The sequence below is a fragment of the Liolophura sinensis genome, chromosome 13 (assembly GCF_032854445.1).
Source record: "Liolophura sinensis isolate JHLJ2023 chromosome 13, CUHK_Ljap_v2, whole genome shotgun sequence".
NCBI lineage: Eukaryota > Metazoa > Mollusca > Polyplacophora > Chitonida > Chitonidae > Liolophura > Liolophura sinensis.
Window position 1 is genome coordinate 10,957,177 of NC_088307.1, and position 23,378 is coordinate 10,980,554.

The following is a 23,378-nucleotide window of genomic DNA, read 5'->3' on the forward strand; positions in this document are numbered from 1 at the left end:
CCTTAACCACTAAACTACGGAGGCCCTTAAGAATGCATGGGCAATGGTTAATTGATTTAACCATGAGGCATTATCCTATACGAAAGGCTTTATTTATTGCTGTATCGTTAGATGTGAGGAAATGATTCATCAGTGCGTAGTCTCAAGGTAGAAGGCGTGATGTGCTTAAACATGGATGTGCTGGCTGACGTTATGCTGTTTTGAATGGGAAGGAGTGGCGAGGGGCGGGGGGGGGGGGGGCGGAGAGCTGCGCTTTGGTGGGCGAAGGAGGGAGTGGGCAGTCGGGGCAATGGAACATGCATGAGAGTGTTGCATGGAAGCTCGAGTAAGTGGAAAAATGGGGGTAATTCAGCAGTGCGTTTACTTCTGCCAAACTGTACAGAATACGCCTGACATCATTTTCATCTTAGCACTTTTCACCACAATGCTGACCGTCACAGCGCTGTAATATCAATGTCAAACACTGACATCAAATTTACCGTTTACGTGTGACCCAGCCCGGGATTAAACTCCTGCAATCCTGTATTTGATGGTGACACTTTTTAACTTCACCTAACTATGCAGGTTCTTGTTTTTTTTTCTTTTAGTGTGAACCGTACAGGCGGGCAACACGCTAGCAGCCCCTTGAGATGCCCATCCCAGATTAGCTGTAATATAGATCGTGTAACCCGTCTGCTTGACAAGAGATAATGCAGGTATAATATAGCTCACTGTAAACTCTTGGTTGCCTACTTCCTCCCCGCTGTTTAGACAGATGCCCAGTCTCATATATAAAGAATGAAACGCCTGGAATCTCCGCAACATAATCAGAACCAGATTTCAGGAAAGCTGTTACGCAAGTTCGCGACTGTGTACAGTACGTGTGTATGGTATTAGCCGTCTCTGCTGATAGTGTACTCTGTAACAGTATGTAACGGAGGGGATTATGTGTATCTCCGGTTATCTCCCTTGTGCAAACAATGACACGGCGTTATGTAAACATGTCAAGAAATACATCAGAATTCCGCGAGTGTCAGTTTATAATACAACATGGGTATGAATGTAAGTAAACTCAGAATCACGTGGAATATATTATTGTGAAATATTGTGATAAATGTCACATCCGCGGTCCACGAGAAGTTTCGCCAGAAAGTTTCATGCGTCAAGTTGGTATCCCAGTGTACGAGTACATGTGAAAACAAAATCCAGAGGTTACATTCGAGCGTTTTTATTTTCCTTATTATATTAGGTAGTACAATTGTCAACTATAATTCAGCCCCGGAATTATATATTCCTAAGCTTTTGTCCGGTGTTATGTTGTCACATACTGCCAGCTTGCACTTTTATCTACAACATATGTACAGAAGTACCTAGGCCCCCTATATTACTTATAATTTTGTGGAAAAAGTCTCCAGCTCAAAAAGCAGAGACAATTCTGATACGCTTTAAGGGGACCTCCGAGGCTCAGTCGGTTAGCGCGCTAGCGAAGCGTTAATGGCCCAGGAGCCTCTCACGAATGCGGTCGCGTGAGCTCATGCTGGTTTCCTCTTCGTCCGTTAGTGGGAAGGTCTGTCAGCAATCTGCGGATGGTCGTGGGTTTCCTTTGGGCTCTGCCCGTTTTCCTACCACCATAATGCTGGCCGCCGTCGTAAAAGTGAAATATTCTTGAGTACGGTCTAAAGCAACAATCAAATAAATAATAAAGACACGCTTTAACTATGTGCAAAACAACACTACCGAAATTTACAGTGTTTCAGAAACAGAAATGTCTGTGTGGCAACGCTTTTCAATTTGGAGACAAATTTTGACCCACTTTCATGAATTGTGCACGTGTAATCTAGAGAGTTCTGTCCTCGGGTATTAGGGTACAGCAAATTCTAGAAATCCCTGTCAGGCGTAAGTATCCAATAACGGGAAAAATTCTTCAAAACGGCGTTAAATAACCTATCAATCAATATATATATATATATATATATATATATATATATATATATATATATATATATATATATATATATATATATATATATATATATATATATATATATATATATATATATATATATATATATATATAAATGAAATATAATAATTTGATATTCACAACTGTACAGGTCTTTCTTGTCAGCTATATATTTAGTGGCAACAGTACACGTCTTCGTGTGTACGACTTTGTAGAACACGTAACCTTACACATGAAGTGAGACGACTTCATATGTCTGAACTCATCTCAACTCATGTTTGGTGAATAGCATAGTGCTGCGGTTATATTCCCAGGTGACTGATTTACCCTTGTCAGTATAATGGCACGGGCTCTGGCGGGGCGCCTTACTTGCCTTCGGTAAGGCGTCTTAGGGAATCAGCGCTGAAAATCCGCCCTGCAACAAGGAGGCACATTACATGCACTCTAAAGATACCTTCGTCGTCATATGACTGAAAAGCTTGTTAAGCACGACGTTTAACACCAAGGAATTACTCACTCGCTCACTCACTCACTCACTCACTGATACCAGGTGTAATACAGGTAGGTAAATACGCTTCTTGAAATCTCATTACTCTCTATATTTGGCACAAAAAGTCTCGTGTTATAACAGAACCACAGAACCTTCACTGTACCCAGTGTTTTCTAAGACGTGCAGTTTTCCCACGTTTATGTGTGTGTACCGCTCCACCCATAACCAGCCACACAACTGCAAATACTCGGTCATTGGTGCATGGCTTGTTCTTTTCAGTCAACCTGCATGGCTAGACAAAATTATGTCTTTTGAAAAAAGCCATAAATAGACCAAGGCGGGTGCAAGCCTATTGACAATCCAGGGCTTTGGAACCATTATGAAAAGGTACTGCATGGCGGTGAAAGGTTTGAGAGAGACGAGAACTTGTTCAGCAAGTTTGGTCAAAATCACAACGTGTTTACACCTGTATGCTTAGGGCCATACATAGCTATACATGCACATTATTGAGGATGTTGTACTAGTAGCTAGTCCGCTGTTGTGACATATACAGAGACAGCTCGATATAACGCTGCTGTGAAGAATTACTGGATGGGGCAATTTCGGGCAAACGCATCTGCATGTCTATTTGACAAGGCTAAGATTGGATTCAGGATGACTCTTGTTACCAAATCATATACACCTGGCTTATGAAGGATGCAGATACTGTTCATGAAGGGTGACTACAAGCAGCTGGTGCCTGCATGGTGCAGTTTGGATACGCCTATGCCACATTGGATATACATGCTTCTTAACGACAGCATGCTGTAATATGCATAGGTGTTGCTTGTTAGTGAATGATTCGCCTGCACCACATCGTGTTCTCTCTTGATGACGAATATATGTGGTTATATTCCTAGGTGATGCCTGTTAGCAAATAATCGGCCTGTATCAGAGCGGATACTTTCTCAATGACGACTATATGTGGTTATATCCAGAGGTGTGGCCTGTTAGCAAATTATACGCCAGTATAGCAGGGGATAATTTCTTGGACACGTCTATATCGGTGTGAAATACAGGTGACACATTAGCCGTACTAACCTTAATGACAGGATGTTTCATTCAGAAACTGGTGGTGTCCATTGACGAATGACTCGGCAGTGATACCTAGAACGCGTGCTAAAAGGTGTCAGTGTACGCTACAGTCGTACTACGACGGACATTCTTTTCCAACGTTAATACCTTTTTGGTGACAGTGTTTGCTATAGCAACAAAAGTATCACATGGAACACTGTTTGCAAAAAAACCAAATGCTAATTAACTCATCTCAACGTTGATACAAACGTTGTATGTAGGATCAGAAAAGTTTGAGAGTTGGTTCTATTGTATGTGTATGATTCGCTTGGCTTATGCTAATCTTGATGACAAACTTAAGAGTGCAGCTGTACTTATATAGGCGTGACAACGACCCCAGCACGTCATAGGCGTTGTCAATCTGTATACTCACACTCTTAATTAAGTTTTCGTTGCCTTCTGTTGAAAAGTAGCGGACACTTCATTGCGTAGCTTATCGGCAATTTCAAGGCAAAATGGGCTGCACTAAGAAGCAAGCATGCTGGTTAGTACTGGTTATACTCGATGTGATTTTCTTGATTGGCAGCCCAATCACGATAATTGCAATCGGTTGGGCCTTGGGTAAGCCTTACCATACAACGAGACACTTCAGCGCCACAAACTGCACCGTTCAGAAGGTGGTAAAGGTCGGCCAGATTGCTTGTCACTGCGACAGGTGGCACGGGTGTACGTCACACTACCCCTGCGTGGAGATAGTAGTGGCTTACGTCACTGACAGCGGGAAGATTGTTCCCAACGCCACGTTGTTCGATGATGCTCATAATTTCGTTCATTACGGATATTTACCTGTCACCTACGACAAAGAAGCCATTAAGGTAATAAATAATTTTTGTATTGGATATACTCGAGTCCCCCCTCCCCCCTCCCCCTCCCCCCAAACGCATCACTTACGTCTTTAAAAGAAAAGTTTTCAACTTTGTTAAATGGCTGACGGAAATATTTATTTATTTATTCGACTGGTGTTTTGCGCTATACTTACTTATTATTATTTCACTTATACAACGGCGGCTGCGATGAGCAAACCGGTCAAAGAGTGGGCAAAACGTACGACAATCAGCAGGTTGCTTGGAAACCTTTCCATGTACGACGGGAATGGAAAAACTTCCACTAGTAAGCTGAACGATCGCATTGGTAAGAGTGAAAACGCCATACTGGTATCAACTAATCGATTGTGTACGTTTTCAAACATGGCCAGCGCCATATAACCGGGGCGGTCACACCCGCTCAACATATGAGATCATTTTGTTCAATTTTTTTTCATATTTTTACAGAGAATAAAAAAAAACAAAACAAAAAAAAAAAAAAAAAACAAGAAAAAACAACCTGAACCACATGGAGGGAGCAGATTCTTTCTTCGCTGCTAAGCATCATTTGGCAGCTCTAATTTAGCACACTCCTACATCTACATGTATATCTGTATCTGAAATGGAAATAGGACAGTTACAGTCTGATTATCAACTAAAAAGAATCTGTTACGTCACTTGTTTCATCCCGATCAATATGGCCAAAAGAGACATCAGCAGAACCTTACTTTTGCCTGCATGTTAAACATCGTCTAAAAACCGTCCAAAAACATCGTCAGCATCTGTATTAAATGTTCTTTCAGATGTTGTGAACTTTACCAAAATGTGATCACCTCCCTTTCAAAAAATTCTTCGTTTTGTTCATGCTTTTCATTATGAGAAAAAGTCTCTATAGACCACTTAAATCTACGCATTAATATACTTTCATTTATTTGCTTAGATTTTTGTGAAGAGAGTTAAAGGAGTTTGAATTCTTTGGTGGCCTTTATGGACCATACTGTTAGAGTTTAGGAACTCTGACGTAATAACTTTTTTAGCCCATGAATAAAAGATTGCTGAAATAATTTTTTCAAAGATTCCTTCCTTCTGGACAACATCGGGAAAGAAATGATGTGACGTCAGAGTTCCCAGATACCGTCAGTATTGCTCATCAAGTCCATCAGGGAATTCATATATTTGAATGCCTGTCAGCATTCTTTATAAAATCTAAAAACAATAAGTGAATGTCACGGTGTTTTTGTGCATGCTTTTCAGTTGCCTGTATGATGAAACATACTTTATATTTTAGCTTTGTTTTCACTCTTATAAATAAAATAAATATTTCTATTGTTAATTGCTTATAATTAAACTTTTTCCCTTTTTGTGACAGTGCTCTACGTACTCCTGTGATGGAAGCGTAATCCATGACGCCGATAACGTCGCCACGTTTGTTCGCGCGCACGGAAGACTCGGCCAGTCATATCCTTGCTTCTACAACCAAGAAAACCAGAGCGAGGCTCTCCTGAGGAAAGTCTCCACCACTGCCCTGGCGCTAGGACTTCTGTTCCCTCTGCTATGCTTCATCGGTGCTCTGCTTCTCTTTATATTCCTGTACCATCGCATTCTTATGAGACGCGGAGAGAAAGTCTTGTGTCTCGGCCGGACTTACGAGATTGAGCCTAACGAGTTATCTCCCCCTGTCCCAGTGATAACGCTATCCGAGTCGACATTCTAGCGATGTAGAGAACAGCTTCCGTACCGTATTAACTGATTTGGAAGCTTTAAAGTATTGGATGGTACCAGGTGGTATCGTGACACTGAGGAGTCAACTTTTGCCAATACATCAGAAGCGGTGAACCGAAGAATCAGCTTTTGACAATGAATACACGAGAAGCGGTGAACTGAAGAGACAGTTTTTGGCAAAGAGCATTATCTGTATTACCCTATTTGAGAGTTGTTAATTTATGGGTTGAGCCGCGTGGTAGAGTAACGTTGAAGACTCGGCTATTGACAATGAATGGGTTACTCGAGAAGCCGCAGAACGACATCTGTACTCACTTGATTTGACTGAAAGTCGTTAGAAGTTTATGCATGTAGGTGTTTTTCCAACACTTTTGTTGTCTTTAGTCAAACTGGAATATGTCAGGGTGAATACTTTTTATCCCGAGTATTGAGGGAGCGAAATCAATCCCGATTATTTGAGCGTTAAAAAAGACATCATCGAGTAACATAAGCAATTCGTGTGTGGATTACTGTTGAATGCTTTGTCTGAAGGAGACTGCGTGTGGAATGTGTTGTGGCTTCTAATACGTGTGGAATGTGTTGTGGCGTCTAATACGTGTGGAATGTGTTGTGGCGTCTAATATGTGTGGAATGTGTTGTGGCATCTAATACGTGTGGAATGTGTTGTGACGCCTAATACATTTTAATTAACATCACTGCATTTGTTTTTACCTGTCACTGGTTAAGCACTGATGCAAATATGTGTGAGTAATTTGCTACTGATTAAGCATTTACATAAACAGATAGAATAAAATCCTGAGGTAAATTGACGAGAGGCCTTGCGTTAGAAGGTCTTCCAGCAACATGCGGATGGTCGTGGCTTTCCCACGGGCTGTGCCCGGTTTCCTCTCACCATAATGCTTACCGCCGACGTATAAGTGAAATATTCTTGAGTACGGCGTAAAACACCAATCAAATAAATTAATAAATTGACAAGACGCAGTATTTCTTGTAATTTGGTCTGATTTATGCATTTAAATGAACAACTAGAATAAAACCCTAACTGGGGTAACTGGACAAGAGGCAGTATTTCTCCGATTACGTGTAACCATTTGCCAGTTATGACACTCGCTGTTCTGGTTTACTCTTTATGCTGCACGACTGGGCATCACCGAGGACTGATGAGTACGCCATATTATGTAAATACATGTGGAGTATGATAACGAATTTGTCGCACAACCTCGAGTGACAGAGAGTACAGTAAGGGTTGTAGTGAAGGACAGAACCCAACACTACCATTTGAAAACCGTACAACCCACATTGTTGGTCAATTAACAGATAGATTAACTGACTGACTGATAGGTGCTGGACGCCATACTGAAGATTTATTGAGTCATTGCGTTTTGGCCAAGGATACAGGAGATTCCGATATAAACCATCTGGCTTCAAGACACTGATGAAATTTCCCATGTGAGACACAGGTATTTGTGCATGTTCAGAATGTGTCTCGTACTGATTAAAGTCAGGTATATTTTCAAGCAACTTCACGCAAAACTACCTGAGCTACCTCACGAGCGCAGTCGACAATTTATTATCACCAAGGACTCGATAACTGAAAGGGGATAAAGGAAATGCCAATATATCCCTGTTTGGGGTATAGAATGAACTCTCACTTAAAGTCTGTGCGAGAGATTGACTTGATTTAACCGATTTTTTTTCTAACATCATACTTGAGATGGTATTCATTTCTATCGTCAAGAAATCCAGAATGCCTGGGGTAAACCACCGACCTTCGTTGAGTCACTGTCGAACTTTCTCACGTGTGACCTATGCATAAAGGCGGTATGCAATTCGTCTGAGGCAAACTTCATGCAAGAGTACACTACAAAAATAATCTGTTAGTTTTAGCAGAAAGTCTGTTATCTAAATGATATTAGAACTTAATCTGTTATTATAACACAATGTCTAATGTAATCTGTATGTTAAATTAACGGAATCCATTATTTTTGCGAGAGTACGCCTAAGAGCTCCGTCGATCGCCAAATGCCACCAAGTCCAGAACAAGAACGAAACCATAAGCGGGTTGCAAAAAAATTCCTTGGGCGAGACTGGGGTTGAACCCACGTCCCTGTTGTCGTAATTCTTGAAAAAAAAAGCAAGCGGCTTAACTAATGAGTTAATATCTACAACCGTCAGAGCGGTTAGAAGATAAGCATCTTAACCGACAGTGGCAGTTCACATGAAAGTGTTCCATATTAGACGCTAAGTATTAAGAGGTATTAAGAGGTCTTTTGAAACTCTCAAAGAAATAATCTGTTAAATTCAACAGAAAGCCTGTTGTTTGAGTGATGCCAGAATTTATTACAAAATAAGTAAATCTTTTAAACATTTGGTTTACACATATTTTTCCTCTATGTACACAGTTGCATTTTTTTACTTATATACGCATGCATATTTATAAAAAAGAAATGCAAAGTGAACGTAGTAATAATAATGAAGTCAAGGCATCACCACGTCACACGGAGCTTTACAATGATCCCGCCATCGAAAGCTTGCAATTACGTGGTCATACCTCGACTTATTACCATTATTACTATTGAACTCACGTACAACTGTGAGTCTTAAGCAGTATATAGAGTATAGATGTAGCTGAATAAAGAGGAATACATTCAAAATGAATAGAATAAAAGCAAATGTATAGATTTACAGCACGCCGAATACAAATGTTAGATGACCTGAACATAAACTGAAATGTATAATCTATCTACGTTCCAACGGCACAGGAGTGGTTCTTATTGATATGCTACACGATCTCGAAATACGAAATATATATCTTGGTGCATGTAGCTGATAACGATATGAAAAAAAGAGAAGAAAAACAAAGATATACGGTTACCGACTTCGACGCGTGGCACACATGCGTCGAAAAATGCACCTCAAGCCAAAAAACCTCTGTCCCAACAATAACAGTAGCTTAAACGCCAGCAGATCCATGTCACAGCAGGCGTCAAATCCCTGGTTCTGTCAGTTAACACAATATGCTACCAGAAGTACCAGTAGGAACTTATTTACGATGTTAGCTGCATGGCACAGGAGCCCGGCAGATGACATCAGACATTCTGATTAACCGATTGCTGATCGACCTGTGAAACATTTGTATTGGTAAAACTGTGAAGAACATACTATTTTATTTTTAAGGATCAACCTCTAAAACACAGGGGTTCTGTAAGATGTTAGCCTTACTAAAACGCACTGGGCAGTGAACTTCAAAGAATGCACTATCGAATGACACCCAACATAAAGCAAACAAATACAAAAAGGTCCGGTTAAAATTATCCCACAAGAGATAAGTCCAAAAAAACTGAACGTAATGACGCAGTGAAATTTAAGCAAGACATAGTTCTTTGCTGCTTGCTGAAAACAGAAAATGCTTCAAACAACAGAAAACGATAGATACACTAGTATACACCGTCAGTACAAACATTGCATGTGTATACACAAGAATAATGTGTATAAATCAAAAACAACAAACGGATATGAAAAACGATATAAAAACTAGCTAATTGCAGGTTTTTAATTAGGAAGCTATGTGAACAGTCAATTTCAGAAACCTTTGTTAAACACCATATAAACACCATCTATTCCAGGTCTTAACTGGGAAGATAGGCGAGCAGTCATTGTCAAAAACGTGTATTATAATCGATATAAAATACTATCAAATTGCAAGTATTAATTGGGAAGTTGTGGGAGCAGTCATTGTCAGAAGCGCGTGTTATAAGCGACAAAAAAAAAAACGATCTAATTCCAGGTATTAATCCACAAACGCTTATTATAAACGAGAAAAAACGACCTAATTCCAGCCGTACATGTGATTTACAGACATGAGGACCATGTTAGTAGAAAATAAGTGGTCTTCAATGATTGTTCGAGTGCGCATGCGCCCATTCGTATGTTGTCTTCCGCATAACTGTCACCAAGGCAGTGAAACCGGAACAGTCTTCAAATTCCCCGTCGAAGATCGGTTTTGAGCCCTCACCTTGTGGGCCTCAGTATTTTGAAGGTAAGCACCTTTAACCACTAAACCAGAGTCAGCAGTCATGTGACAAATGTTTGTTGGGCCTTGTGTACAAAGTCTAAGCAGTCGACCACGCTCGTGTACTCTAAAGTTAGTACAGGGCAATTTACCACGACGGTGTGTATATCTATCCAATCGCCGACAAATATACAGCGTCATCCATAAATGTATTCGGATTCAAATTCCTGGTTCATGTACGGAACCGGTGGCGGCGGCCTGGTGAGATCTGCCATCTTAAATCCTTGACAAGGTACGAGTAAATTTTCCTCTTGAAACTCGTTCATTCCTCCGGAAGTCTCCAGTGTAATTATACTTCCAAAAAGTTCATTGGTAGTGGTTATTTGTCGGGAAGGCATTTCGATGTTAACTGTAGGGGCGGGCCTGTCGAAAAAAGAAGGAATTGACGAAGCGAAACATAGAAACACATTATCATGCATTCTGACCACAGAATGCGGACGTGGACCGGTTCGCATTATACTGGATATGTCTCATCAACTCAGTGTGCCCAATAGCACAAGCTTTGCCTGTAGAATATACCTTCGAATAGCAATGCTGCTCTTTTAACTTAGCGATTGATGGACAGCTACGGCCATGTTGAATTTAACATCACCCGTTTTGCAGGATAATATGAATCTATTTAACTGGATCAACCAGTTCGATTAACCAATTAGAATGGAGCTTTGATCCAAAAACTTACTTTTTGGATAATGATGATGATGGTGATGATGATGATGATGACAATGGTGATGATGATAACTGTGTTCAGATCAAACTGCTCATACTTACGGCTGATTGTGTCTAATACAGCAGACAGCCCCAACGACGATCAGAAGCAACGCAAGAAATCCCAAAACCGAACCGATTACAGCAAACATCATTACGTGAGCTGTAAACCAGAAAAAATTTTAACCGTGAGGTGAGATACTGAAATCCCTCCCGGTGGGATCTGATAACTGAAGAACAAATTAATTTTTTAGCTCCCGTTTCTTTGGTTGTCTCTTTAGATTTACTTGAGAACTCCAGGCTTCCCATGATCGACGCCATGCTGGTATACGAAGGGTCGCCATCGGCTATCATGGGTCAATCAGGGGTCAATTACAAACAAAGAATGTTACTCTACTGGTTATCTACATTTAAGTGACATGGAGTTACCTTTGGTCTCTGCAGTGGTAGAGGGGTCGACTACAGTCCTGAAGGTAATTGGTTTAAACCCAGAGGGGTCGACATGAGGGTACTGAATATTTGGTATATGCAGCCCACGAAGACGGATTCCACAGATGCGTTTCAAAAAACCGCCTTTAAGGAAGCAGTGTGCAACATATATAAAGTATCTGTGAACTTGTGTCCATTATAAACACTTGTTGCTTTTGGTTGTATGCGATGTGTGCCTGTATGTAGATGGGGTGATATTGCTCGCACTCCTTAGAGCGCATGTGCCTTTCTCTACCCTCGCTTTACATCACTGGCACTACCAGACACGATAGATCATGGCGTCTGTGCGACGCATGTACGCTTGCTTGGGCATAACCTCACCACTGTTCACAAGCAGAACGATTTAATCAGCATTCAGCAATAAAATTGTTTCAGGTGTTGGTTGGAGTCATAACAGATATATTAAAATGAATGCAGTCACTCTCGTTGTGTCAAGCGAACTATAAATGACTCAAAAAGCTCCTTCAGCACTTATGTCAGATGATCGTTGGGTTTCCATTGGGCCCTACCCTCTTTTCGCCCATCGTAATGCTGGCCGCCGTCGTGTAAGCGAAATAATTTTGAGTACGGCGTAAAATACCAATCAAATATATAAACATTTCACACCCAGACGACATGAAGTCGAAAAAGCAACATTTCGTTTCATGACGTTCATAGCGAGATGACGTTATCATTTCCACCAGTCTCTCGAAAAATATTTACGATATTCTACCCTCACTGTGAAATATGCATATATGTTCTGACCGCAACATAACCGCGGTGACCAATGAGGTTGTAAACTGAAAGTGGCTGTGACTTTAAGTCAGAAGGTTTACAATTTACCTGACCAAGAGCGGAGGTTTCATCAAACATTCCGCTGATATATAAACCTCACATGGTATCAGGCGCCTCCGTTTTCTCTGCTGATATACAAACTTGACGTCGTGCCAATGACAAACTTTCCAATACGGTATAGTGTCCCTCTCCTCTCAAAAGCGAGCTAGGCAATGCTCTGTTCTCCCGTATTTTTGGTATACTATGTTACAATCTACGAAAAGTCAGGATAATTTTGATTGTAGCAAGTGGAATATTCCGAATAATATTAACCCTTAGCATGTTTGGAATGTCCGACAAAATCTACCTATTGAAAATAATATATATCAACTTCAGCATAAATTATTACATTTAATTATACCGTGCAATAAGTATTTACACAATGTACTGAAAACGAAAGGAACTAAACACCACGCTGTGACAGCACAACTAGCTCATTTAATTAATTAAACTTTGCTTTCACATGAAACTCACTTTAAACCATCAGGTACTATAATGAAAGCAGATGTGTTTTTCACCCTATGATTTTGAAACTATATGGGTGGGTTGGGTGGGGCTGGTTTACCACTTTAATTAATAGCTTTGGACTTTACTTTTCTAAGTGGTCGACAAAGATATGTCCATGTGCTTTCTGCATGTTGGATGCTGTAATAGTTACAATATAGTAATACTATCAGCCCTTTACGCCAAGATGTACGGAGCATTGTAAAAGCGAGGTCAGAAATGCAAAAACAAAATGTCCAGTGGGTAGTCCAGGCTAAAAAAAAGTGTTTTTTGTGAGGTGGGGGAGGGGGGGAGAGGTCGTATTTTATGAGATGCGTTTCTTCTTTAGCAAAATAATGGCTAGTTTCAACCAGGCGACACAATTAGCCAGGGTAGACTGCAATACACGTGGAATGCTTGTCCAGTGTACGGAACTGCTAGAACTTTATATTTTATCATTTTTTCTGTTCATTTTACTGAAATAGATTCCACATTCAATTTCTCTAACGTTTTTATCTTGTGCCAATGTTGCAAATTAAAATTTAGCTTGCATCAAACAAGTGTTCAAATAGATGTGTTTAAGCCTACAATATAATCTGTCAGGGACTATGCATTATCGCAATTCGCCAATATACAAGGAACGGGCAATATACTTTTACCGCAGGCACTTTCGTCGGGTGTACACGTCTTCTCATCATCTACACCTCCGGCGTCCCTACATGGATCCGGTAACCGTCGTCTGGTTCTTGTTTCACAGTTACATTCTCCCCAAACTTTCCATGGATCAGTAGGTTCTAAATAATAAATGAGAAATATGTAATGCTTTCCCTATGTGATTTAACATTTAAGTCGAATGAACGAATGAATGCTTCTGGTTTTAATTTTTCAGGACGACAATGTGTTTTTACACATACTATGTCTTCTTTGGCAGGGCAAGTCCGCCACTGAAGAATCATGCCGAAGACACCTCTCAGTGCTGAGCACCAAGCGAGGCAGCAACAAGTACCATTTTTAAAGTCTTTGGAATCTCTAACAGGAATACAATCTTTTGGAATTTCTAACAGAAGCCTAGTCTCTCTAAACCAGACCGTCCTATCCTACCGGTTGAGTAGACTTACGGCTACGGTTTTCTGCATGAAGAGAGTAGCAGAAGCCGTAAAAAAACACACTCTCTGTCTTCCATGCAGTCAAGTAAGCGCAGTCGATGGAGCTGTTGCAAAACTCAACAAGTACTTCAACCCGGTGGAAAATGTGGCCTACGAAATGTATGTATTCCGAAATGCCCAGTAGTCGGTATAAAAGTCGGTGATACTTTTTTTGTCTTCCAAAAAGCATACGGATAAGCTTCAAACGCCATCCAACCGAGTTTCGTACAATTTTACTCGTGTGAACAGATCTTTGGTCACTGCCAAGAGAGACTCACACTCGCTGACGCGTAATTTATCCTTCAAAGTTCACAAGGGTGCTATCCGTCCAGCTTTCAGGAAAAGTCAATTTATAGAGGACGACAATATCCCTGTTTCAACTCCACTAAAGTTATCCTCCTCGACAGAGAAACGTGCCGACGAGATAACGAGATTACACTCCGTAACTGATTTGCTGACAGTAACTGTTCTACCGATGAGTGACACTTTCTTGTGTTGAACTGTTTTAGATCAAGCTGATCTAATTAAACTCAACTTTAATTTCTGCAGGAACAGACCGCATATTGCATAAGTTTTAATTGTTTATCATATGTGAATGACACTGGTTTATGTTCAATTACAATGCAACATTTCCTCGAGGTACGCACTCTTGTACCTAACTGATGCCAGAAAGGACTCATTGCAAACTTTTGAAACAGTTTTATTTTGTTCTCACTGGAACAGTTTGTGTAGTACCTATACATACTTACTGCATGCTACTGAATATGTTATGCTTTCCTTTTCTATGTATGGTTCTAATTCAAATGATGGGAGGGATAATAACGTAATTTGCAGTGTATTTCGGGTATCGGTATCAAAGTCAAATTTTAGTAGTTACCACACATAACGTGTGTCCAGTGTGAATTCTGTCCAGGCCCAGAACATTATAGTCTATTCCAAGGAGTGAGTGAGTGATTGTTGGCGTTTATCGTTGTACTTACACATTTTTCCAGTCATATGATGATGAAGGAGTAGTTTCAGTACATGTAATGTGACTCCTTGTTGCCATTAGAACTTCCTCTTTCAAGGGCAAAGTTTAAAATTTGTGATATTTTCTTACAATTTACAAAATTACTCCCATTATATTGATAATAAATGCAGTTGTTTAGAAAATTATACCAGAATCCATTAGATTATTTTTTTTAGTTTTGTTATTTCATTTCCTGTAGAGAGGCGGATGGATCAAAAAACGCTGAACTCATAGACCCATAAGTGAATGATCTTGACCAGAAGGTGGCCTAAATTCCTTGTTGAAGGAAGCATGTGCAAATACTGTTCACCAGCACAAGCTCAAGGTGTTGCCTACCTTTGTTACTTATACTGGTATTGTTACAGCTATGTGATAGAACTAGTTTGTTTATAATAGAAATAGTAGTTCACTATTAGGATAAAATATTGATGTTTGCCAACGATACATTTTAAGCTCCTTTATCGGAGTGACCTGCGTACTCGGAATCACGAATCACTAAACGATCGTAGACTTAAATATAAACCTAAATCGCTTTAAAACTGCTATTTCTCATGTAATAAGGTCAGAGTATTGCTTGACACTGTAAATTCTGAGTAAGTTATTATACAGCAAATTTTTACTAAAACAACGGAAAGGAACACACGAACTTTAATTACTGAAATTTTAACCAAAGTCTCAGTTGCGTCGTGATCCCGAGGCATGGCGTGACAGCACTGGACAAAGCATTTCTCCATAGCTCTTGTGTCGTCTGTTGTGACTTTAAAGGCAAAGAGAACCCCAAAATAAAGTATACTCCAGGTGATAAACCAGTCAACACTGTCCAGAAAGATGCATGTAGCGCTAATTAGTTATTACTGTTTCAGAATGTTTTTAACAGAAAAAAATACATTTAATATACCGTGACCACTGTGACCACTGACGTCTCATGAAGTTTACCGCTTAAGACTTTTGTATTCAATATGTATATACATATAGATACAGACTGCATTTCGCTCAATAGCTAATAAAAAAGGAACAATTTCAAACATATGGATGTGACGTCAATGAAAACAGACAGTCGTAAAATCCTTTTAAAAACATTTTGCCCGGTTGGGAATACTCTGTTGTCCACGACAGTGTATATTGGTCTTTCTCATGATATACACTTCGTTGTAGTTTTTTCTTAGTCTTTAAGAATAATAGGTCCCTCAGCAGGTTGAAGATAGTCGTGGGTTCCTCCCGGGCTCCGCGCGGTTTCCTTTCATGAAAATACTGGCCGCCGTTGTATAAGTGAAATATTCTTGAGTATGGCCTAAAACAACAGTCAAATAAATGAATAAATTTAAGAACAACATCTTTTGGTTTAGGCACTCTGTTTCTACAACAGTGCCTTATAATATATCACTCAGACTCACACTGCACTCACAGTGCAGTTTATCAAGATCATTCGACATACGATCAGTTGAAGACCATGTGACTTACCGTTACGTTTATATGTCACCGATTTTTTGTCAATTTTGTTCTCATCAGGGCAGCTAATCCTGCGAATGTTCCAACGTCATGTGTTGTCGAATGACGTACCGTTAACTGAAGAAAAGGAAAAGATGAATTATTTATAATGTAAGTGTTTTACGCCGTACTCAAAAACATTTCACCCATACGACGGTGGCTATCGCAGTATGGTGGAAGAAAACTGGGCATAACCCAATCTTTTGTGCAATAAAACTGCAAATATTAAAGACGTATGACATGTATTTATAAAAACACACGCATTAATGTTCAAACGCCTTGCTGTTTTTATTTGAACCCTGACGTCCTGATCCACAAATGTGTTACAAGTATACAACTAGACACGCATTCGTTTTTGCTAAACCATAGGGTGTCAAATCATTTCCAGCTTTTTTCTCCAAATCATTGGTGTTTTCTGGAAACATGTGACATGTCTGCTAGAGTGGCCAAATAGTAGTTTTTTATTTTAGCATGTATATGTCAATTAGTTCCATCTGTGAACCATTGGCTTTTCATGGTCAGCTTGGGGTAGGCCTATATATACATTAGTCAACTGTGACGTAATTACAAATTATCCATGACGTCACTTGTTAATCGTACCACGGATACGAGCGGTTTAGTCTTCCTGGTTGCTGAAATCATCAACTTTACTGATCGTGAAAAAATGCTTAATGCTCAAAGCCTTGTTTAAAATCATAAAATCTAAACAAAAAGTAAAACGTTACTTCAGGAAGTGACATACAGCGTTTTTTTATATAACCAGACAGAAGTCAACATTCTTTTTTGAATCCGAAGTGCACTCGATCAGTCTATGCACATGTTGACAATCAGCCGATCAGTGCCCTGTCACATACATGTGTAAGAATCATTCTTGGATACCGTGTTAAACAATCTATAATGAAATAAATAAATTTGATCGTGTATTTATTTGATTTATTTCATTGGTGTTTTACGCCGTACTCAAGACCATTTCTCTAATTCTACGGAAGTCAGCATTATGATGGAATGAAACCCGTAGAGTGCGAGGAATCCTATGACCATCGGCAGGCTGCTTTCAGACCTTCTCACATAACGACCAGAGAAGAAGCCAGCTAGCATCAGTTGGACTTCCAGCGAGATTGGCGAGAGGCTCCTGGATCATTGAAAATGAAACGGCGGCGACATTCGGTTGTACATAGTATAAAAGAAACTTACACGCCTCAGTGCCCACTTCTGGCCACTAGTGTTCGTCAAATTAAGCCTGACTTTACATACGGGACCAAGGTCCTTGGCGTCCTTTGATGTCAGATAGTAAATATCCGTCCTGTAAGGGAGGGGGAAAATTAGGAATTGCTTATTACAGGCTTAATTATTTGTTTGAATGATCATTAACGATGATGTTTTCACCTATACTGCGAATTTAGATTTTATGACTGGAAGAAACCGATATGCACTAACACTGACACATTTTAGCACTCAACATTGGGTGGGAAGCAACTGATCCCGAACGAACTTCATTTATTATATAGCTACAAATGTGGTCCAATGAGATCAGTTTAATCGTGCCACGTGACCATCCTGTTGGCGTGATATCAGTCAAGATCACGCGCCTTTCTAAGTGATCCAACGGTACGGAGACAAGGCTCATGTATAGATGGGCGTAGTGATTTCCCCCCAAAATTTGAGAATAATTGTTGATAGAGGAGTATCAGATATTTAATAAGTATTTTCAGAATCATCGAGTCTAAATCTGTGTCAGTGGTATAAAAGTCAAGCACCAACCAGTATCTAAAAAAAATCAAAAAGATCCAAAATAAAGTAGAACTATCTACTTACATTATAGCTAATGAATATTAAGTTATTCAACATGGTGTTGCCCACAAAAGGAGTAATCTTGTGGCATGGCAAATCTTGACATTTCCGTAGAGCTGAAGACATAGCGGGTCTCCGCTCTTCGTGTGGCATATGAGAAAAAAGATGTTACAGACTGGGAATGACAGAACTCTCGTATATTAGCCTATGCTTATGCTTATAAGAAAATGAGTCATCCCGCGTAGAGAACACAGTGAGGAACTCGCGGTAGCTATTGTTGAATCAATCTGTTATTGCAAGATCAAGTGGTAAGTGTGCTCTTAACAACCCACTACACTAAACCCACCCATCCCCACCCCTGTTCCAAAATATATATATTTTCTTTATTTTATTGGTGTTTTATGCCGTTCTCTTTTACGACGGCGGCTAGCATTATGATAGGTGGAAACCGGGCAGAGCCCGAGGGGGGGGGGGGAATTCACGACCATCCGCAGGTTGCTGGATGACGTTCCCACGTACAGTCGGAGAGAAAGCTCACAGCGACCGCATTGGTGAGAGGCTCCAGGGTCATTACGCTGCACTAGCGCACATTCCGAATTATAAATATATCTAATCTGTTATGGTTCGAACGTCTGTAAATAGCGCCAGTAGCACCAGTATGGTACTTTCGCCCTCGCATGCGGTTGCTTATATAGGCTACAGCGGACGTAATCCTTTCAGATCAGATGATCCAGCCTCGATTTCAATGTCGCTGTTGTAAAAAGCATGGCGCCCAAGTCGACACAGACCCCCGTTACAACTTCCGTTTTTCGGTTTACCATTCAGAGCTTTTTTACCCTGAAAAAAAGACACATGTCCAAGATGGGGGTACCCCAACTTGAATTCATCCAACTCCAAAGTTTCTGCATGTATCAAGCCCTAATTTTGCCTGTGAGGTTCAGAAGTGTCAGGAATTATGTGGTGCAAAAATTATTGATTTTGAAAAAAGTTGGCTGGTGTGATGGACACAGACCCCCATTTGAACTTCCGTTTTTCGGTAGGGCCGATTGTAGCTCTGTTTATTTTAGGGTATAAAATCTTTTTCTGCTCCCAGGCGTCCATTTTTTGTGCACAGGTGCATGCCTGGTATTAAAATGCTGGAAACTGTCTAAACTTTGAGGAGGTATGAGCTTTATTGATGAAAGTTTGAAATTCTGGGTGAGAGGACACAAGGTATGAGGTAGTGGTGAGGCTGCGAGTGACGTCCTCTTGGCGTTGCTAGGCACGCCTCCCAGCTGCCGTCATGGAAAGGTCCAGATTTTGACGGTCAACCTATGTCAAGATTTTTATGGGCTTCTTTCTCACAGGCTGGGCCAGGTATGCACCAAAGCTTATTGGCCACGGAATATTTGGGACTGAGCTACAGCGCTAGACGTTAACATTGTCGCTTATGGAAAATTATTGGGGGGTCCGAGGCCAAGTATATTAGAGATGTAATCTCAACGAGGAAATAGGTACATTCCTATTTTAGAATGAGTGTGATATTGGATCCTGGAGAGCCCCTACTTTTTCATATTCGATGGTACCAAAGGGAGGTAACTTTATATCCCAAACGCGTTCAGGACGCTGCTGTGTATATACATGTAATTTGCTCTCCCGTTTCTGTAAACACTGACGAGGAAGTTGTGACGGAGGAGTAAAATCCGTTACTTGTTGATTTCAAAATTCCATAAAATTTTAGAACGAAGACAGAAAGCGACACGAGAATATTCAACTACTAACACCAACCTGCAGATGGTCGAGGGTTTTCCCGGGGCTCTTCCCGGTTTCCTACCACAATCCCAGCCCCTGTTGTATGAGTGAAATATTCCTCAGTAAGGCTTGAGAACTTCCAGTCAAATAAACAAATAATTAATGAATAAAAAAATCACCATGCATGAGCAGGACTGAACACGTGCCTCGTAGCTAGCAGTCACGAGCTTAATTCAGTTCAGCAACTGCTTTACACGACTTTGGACTTACAGAACTTTTAAGAAAGGATTTACAGTGGGAGGAAACTGAACAGAGCTCAGTGGAAACAATTCCAGCGCAATGCGAAATTTCGACATCATCGTATCGTCCCTTTAAGCCGCCTTCACTTCACCACACGGTGGGACAAATCAGAGAATTCTAAAATGGGTGGGGATATGCAATAATGTACATTATCCAGAAAACCAGATTTTGATTTACTTTGCACATCTCCTAAAAAAAAAGAACTCAGGTAATAAAAATCATCGATCATGAGAAAAATTCATATGAAATAAAGTATATTCACCCTCATGATTTTATTTATATGTGAATATTTCACCAATACGACGGCATCCAGCATTATCGTGAGAAAAAGCAGTCAGAGCGCAAGGGAAACCCATGACCATTTGCAAATTGCTGGCAAATATTCTCCCGTACGGCAGGAGAGAAAGCCAGTATGAGCTGAACTTGAACTGACAACGACCGCATTGATGAGAGGGTCATTGCCCCGCGCTGGCCCGTTAACAACCTGTTAACGCAGTCTCCTATTCAGGCACGTTAAACACCCCAAACTGACCTCTCCACGATGTTGTGAGTTAGGTGCGGGATTTGTTTTTCAAGCAAAATCAATATGTATACATAGCGTTATTTGGGAGGAACTAATGAAAATAACTTTCGATGACAAAAACGGGTGGGCGTGCGTGCGTGCGTGTGTGCGTGCGTGCGTGTGTGTGTGTGTGTGTGTGTGTGTGTGTGTGTGTGTGTGTGTGTGTGTGTGTGTGTGTGCGTGCGTGCGTGTGTGTGTGTGTGTGTGTGTTTGTGTGTGTGTGTGTGTGTGTGTGTGTGTGTGTGCGTGTGTCTGTATGTATGTAATTATGTATTTCAGCCTGATTTAGACGAGGGGTCATTAGATTTGTGTACATCCATGTTTACTGTGTCTTCTTGTGGTAAGGCAAGACCATGCCGCCACTGAAGAATCATGCCAAAGAAACCAGACATGACACTTCAACCCGTTACATTATAGTTACAACGAGGCAACTAGTCATGTTTCCTTGCTCCAACATCTCAGTGCTGATTGCCAAGCGAGTGCCAAACAAGGTACTGCACTACACTGCCAAGTTTACGTAAGCAATGCTTGTTGGGTTTCGGTGAGAAGCGGTCGACCATCAAGTGGCGGTTTGCGGAATCTATAAAGGCTCTTATGACCACTGACTTCCACCAATGTGTTGTGCGTATATATATGCGTCGCATGTGGGAATGTTCCTCACCAACTTGCCAAAGGTCCCTGGTTTTCCTAGATACTCCGGTTTCAAGCACCCATAATACTGAACGTCATAGTAAATGTAAATAATTCTTGAGTATATGATGTTAAAAAAAAATAAATAAAAAAATGAACAGACAGATAAATAAATAAATAAATAAATACATGTTTTTACCTGTCATACTAGTGGTAAAGTAACGCCAAGGCATGTCGAATTTGGCTATACTTACTTGTTTGTATCTAATCTTCCTCCTTTTCCGGAGATCTTCGTCTCTGACTTTGCACCAGTTTTGTTGAACAATGAAACAGTCACATCAGAGTCTGTACCAGCCAACCTGGTTCCACATGTCTCAAGTGTCAGTTGGTAAACTGAAATCAAATGAATATTTTGTTTAATTCTATATTTTTGAAAGAGAATTTCTGACGATCTATAATTGAACAATACGATTGCCTCTATCTGTACATGGCAAGGAAAACATCGGATCCTATGCAATCTGTGTATAACTGTATAAACGACATCATTTTTCTCAGTATATTCGGGACAAATATATAAACAAAATTAAAACAGAAATATAGAAACGTTTAGACATTGTTAAAATAATTTCGCGGAAACCTGGATTTGCTAAACTTTTTCACCAGATACCATGGACATGGTGTGGACAAATATAGGACTACATGTAGGTCAACAATTTTCCTTGTGTGGGAACACTGCCTTGAACTTCCAAAGTAATAAGCAAAAGTGCACGAGTTACAACAAATTGATGAATGGCTTTTGATGTTGTTCAGCAGATGATAAATTATATCAATTTTCTCTCCGCCACTTTCCCTCTCCCCCAGACCCCTCAATTATCCCCCATCGGCTGAAGCAGTGGCTATCACACGGTACGAAACGGTTATCGCCGTTCAACTACAGTTTTAATGACAATCAGCATGCTTCCCTTGACAGAATGCGTTTTGTTCTAATTTCTACTTCCACACCACCATTATCCTAAATCTTTTCTCCCTATGATATTACTCTCTTGAAACGAACATAAATTTTCAACATTTTCTTAGTGTCAAAATGAGAAATTATGAGGGCCAACGCTTATAAATGTTAAAGGCGATTAATGATTGATTGCGAGTTGTAACATAACCATATGAGATTGCAAGGTTTTTTTCACATCCTTCACATTACACGTGTTAAGTCTTAATTTTAACTATGGTAGTGTTAGATTGCAATATTACACTTTACAGGGTGCTTTCCCTCCTCCACCATAGCCAAAATATTGTACAGGTTTGAAAGGGGTACAGCTGATGTAATGCGAAACATAGTGCCAAATTTCCGATAAATCATGATTTCGCCTTACATGAATTTTACGCATCTTGTATATAGTCCCCCGGAGATTCCCCTAATAATACACTCTTGAACCAGTCATGCCTCAGTACGCTAAAAAATAATTTTCGACATATTCCTTAATATACTCTTCGTTTCTAAGCATCGTTTCATGTAACCTTCGACCTTATAACATCAACATACGCCTGCGGCTTTAGCTTCATATCTCTAAGTCGCACTGTATTTCCCCTTGACTAACTTGTAATTATGACGTCATACAATAGATACTCGAAATGGAGAAACATACCAGTAGAGACTCAGCCTCGTACTAGGTGTAATCATGATAAAGAGATTGAAGCTAGCCATCTCAACGCTGGGCCATATTGGCGCAAAGTTGTTTCGATAGCTGTCACCGTTGAGGTCAGCACAACAGGCTACTTAATTTCCGGACTGACCGATGGGACCTTAAGAAAATTGTACTTTGAAGCCTTGTTTACGCCCCAGCAAAATAGCTGACAAACTTCTCTGTAGTTTTATATGTTAGGCCACATAATATACTATATATTAAAACTTAAGAACCAATGTATCCTTCAAACATTAGGCCTACAATCAGATCAAGGCTTCCAGATTCATATTTCGAATGAGTAAAAACTGTGCGGGAGGTGTACTGTTAGAGGAATTGTTTCCCGGTACTCATTGATGGCGTAGTATTTTAATTTAATGATATAGTTCAATGTTTGTCTGCCTCTTACTG

General features: G+C 40.3%; 1 protein-coding gene and 1 long non-coding RNA gene across 2 annotated transcripts; one reads left to right on the forward strand and one right to left on the reverse strand.

The window, feature by feature from the left end:
• Positions 1 to 3,619: 3,619 nt before the first annotated feature.
• On the forward strand, positions 3,620 to 6,762 carry LOC135480722 (uncharacterized). The gene is made up of 2 exons (XM_064760637.1): positions 3,620 to 4,360; positions 5,718 to 6,762. Exons 1-2 carry the CDS (start codon positions 4,001 to 4,003, stop codon positions 6,060 to 6,062), a joined length of 705 nt encoding a protein of 234 aa, XP_064616707.1. The 5' UTR covers positions 3,620 to 4,000; the 3' UTR covers positions 6,063 to 6,762.
• Positions 6,763 to 9,797: 3,035 nt separating this feature from the next.
• LOC135480690 (uncharacterized) lies at positions 9,798 to 16,306 on the reverse strand. The gene is made up of 4 exons (XR_010445953.1): positions 16,248 to 16,306; positions 13,286 to 13,426; positions 10,911 to 11,010; positions 9,798 to 10,505 (listed from the first exon to the last, which is right to left on the reverse strand). It is a non-coding gene; the product is annotated as an uncharacterized LOC135480690 (long non-coding RNA).
• Between the last annotated feature and the right edge of the window lie 7,072 nt (positions 16,307 to 23,378).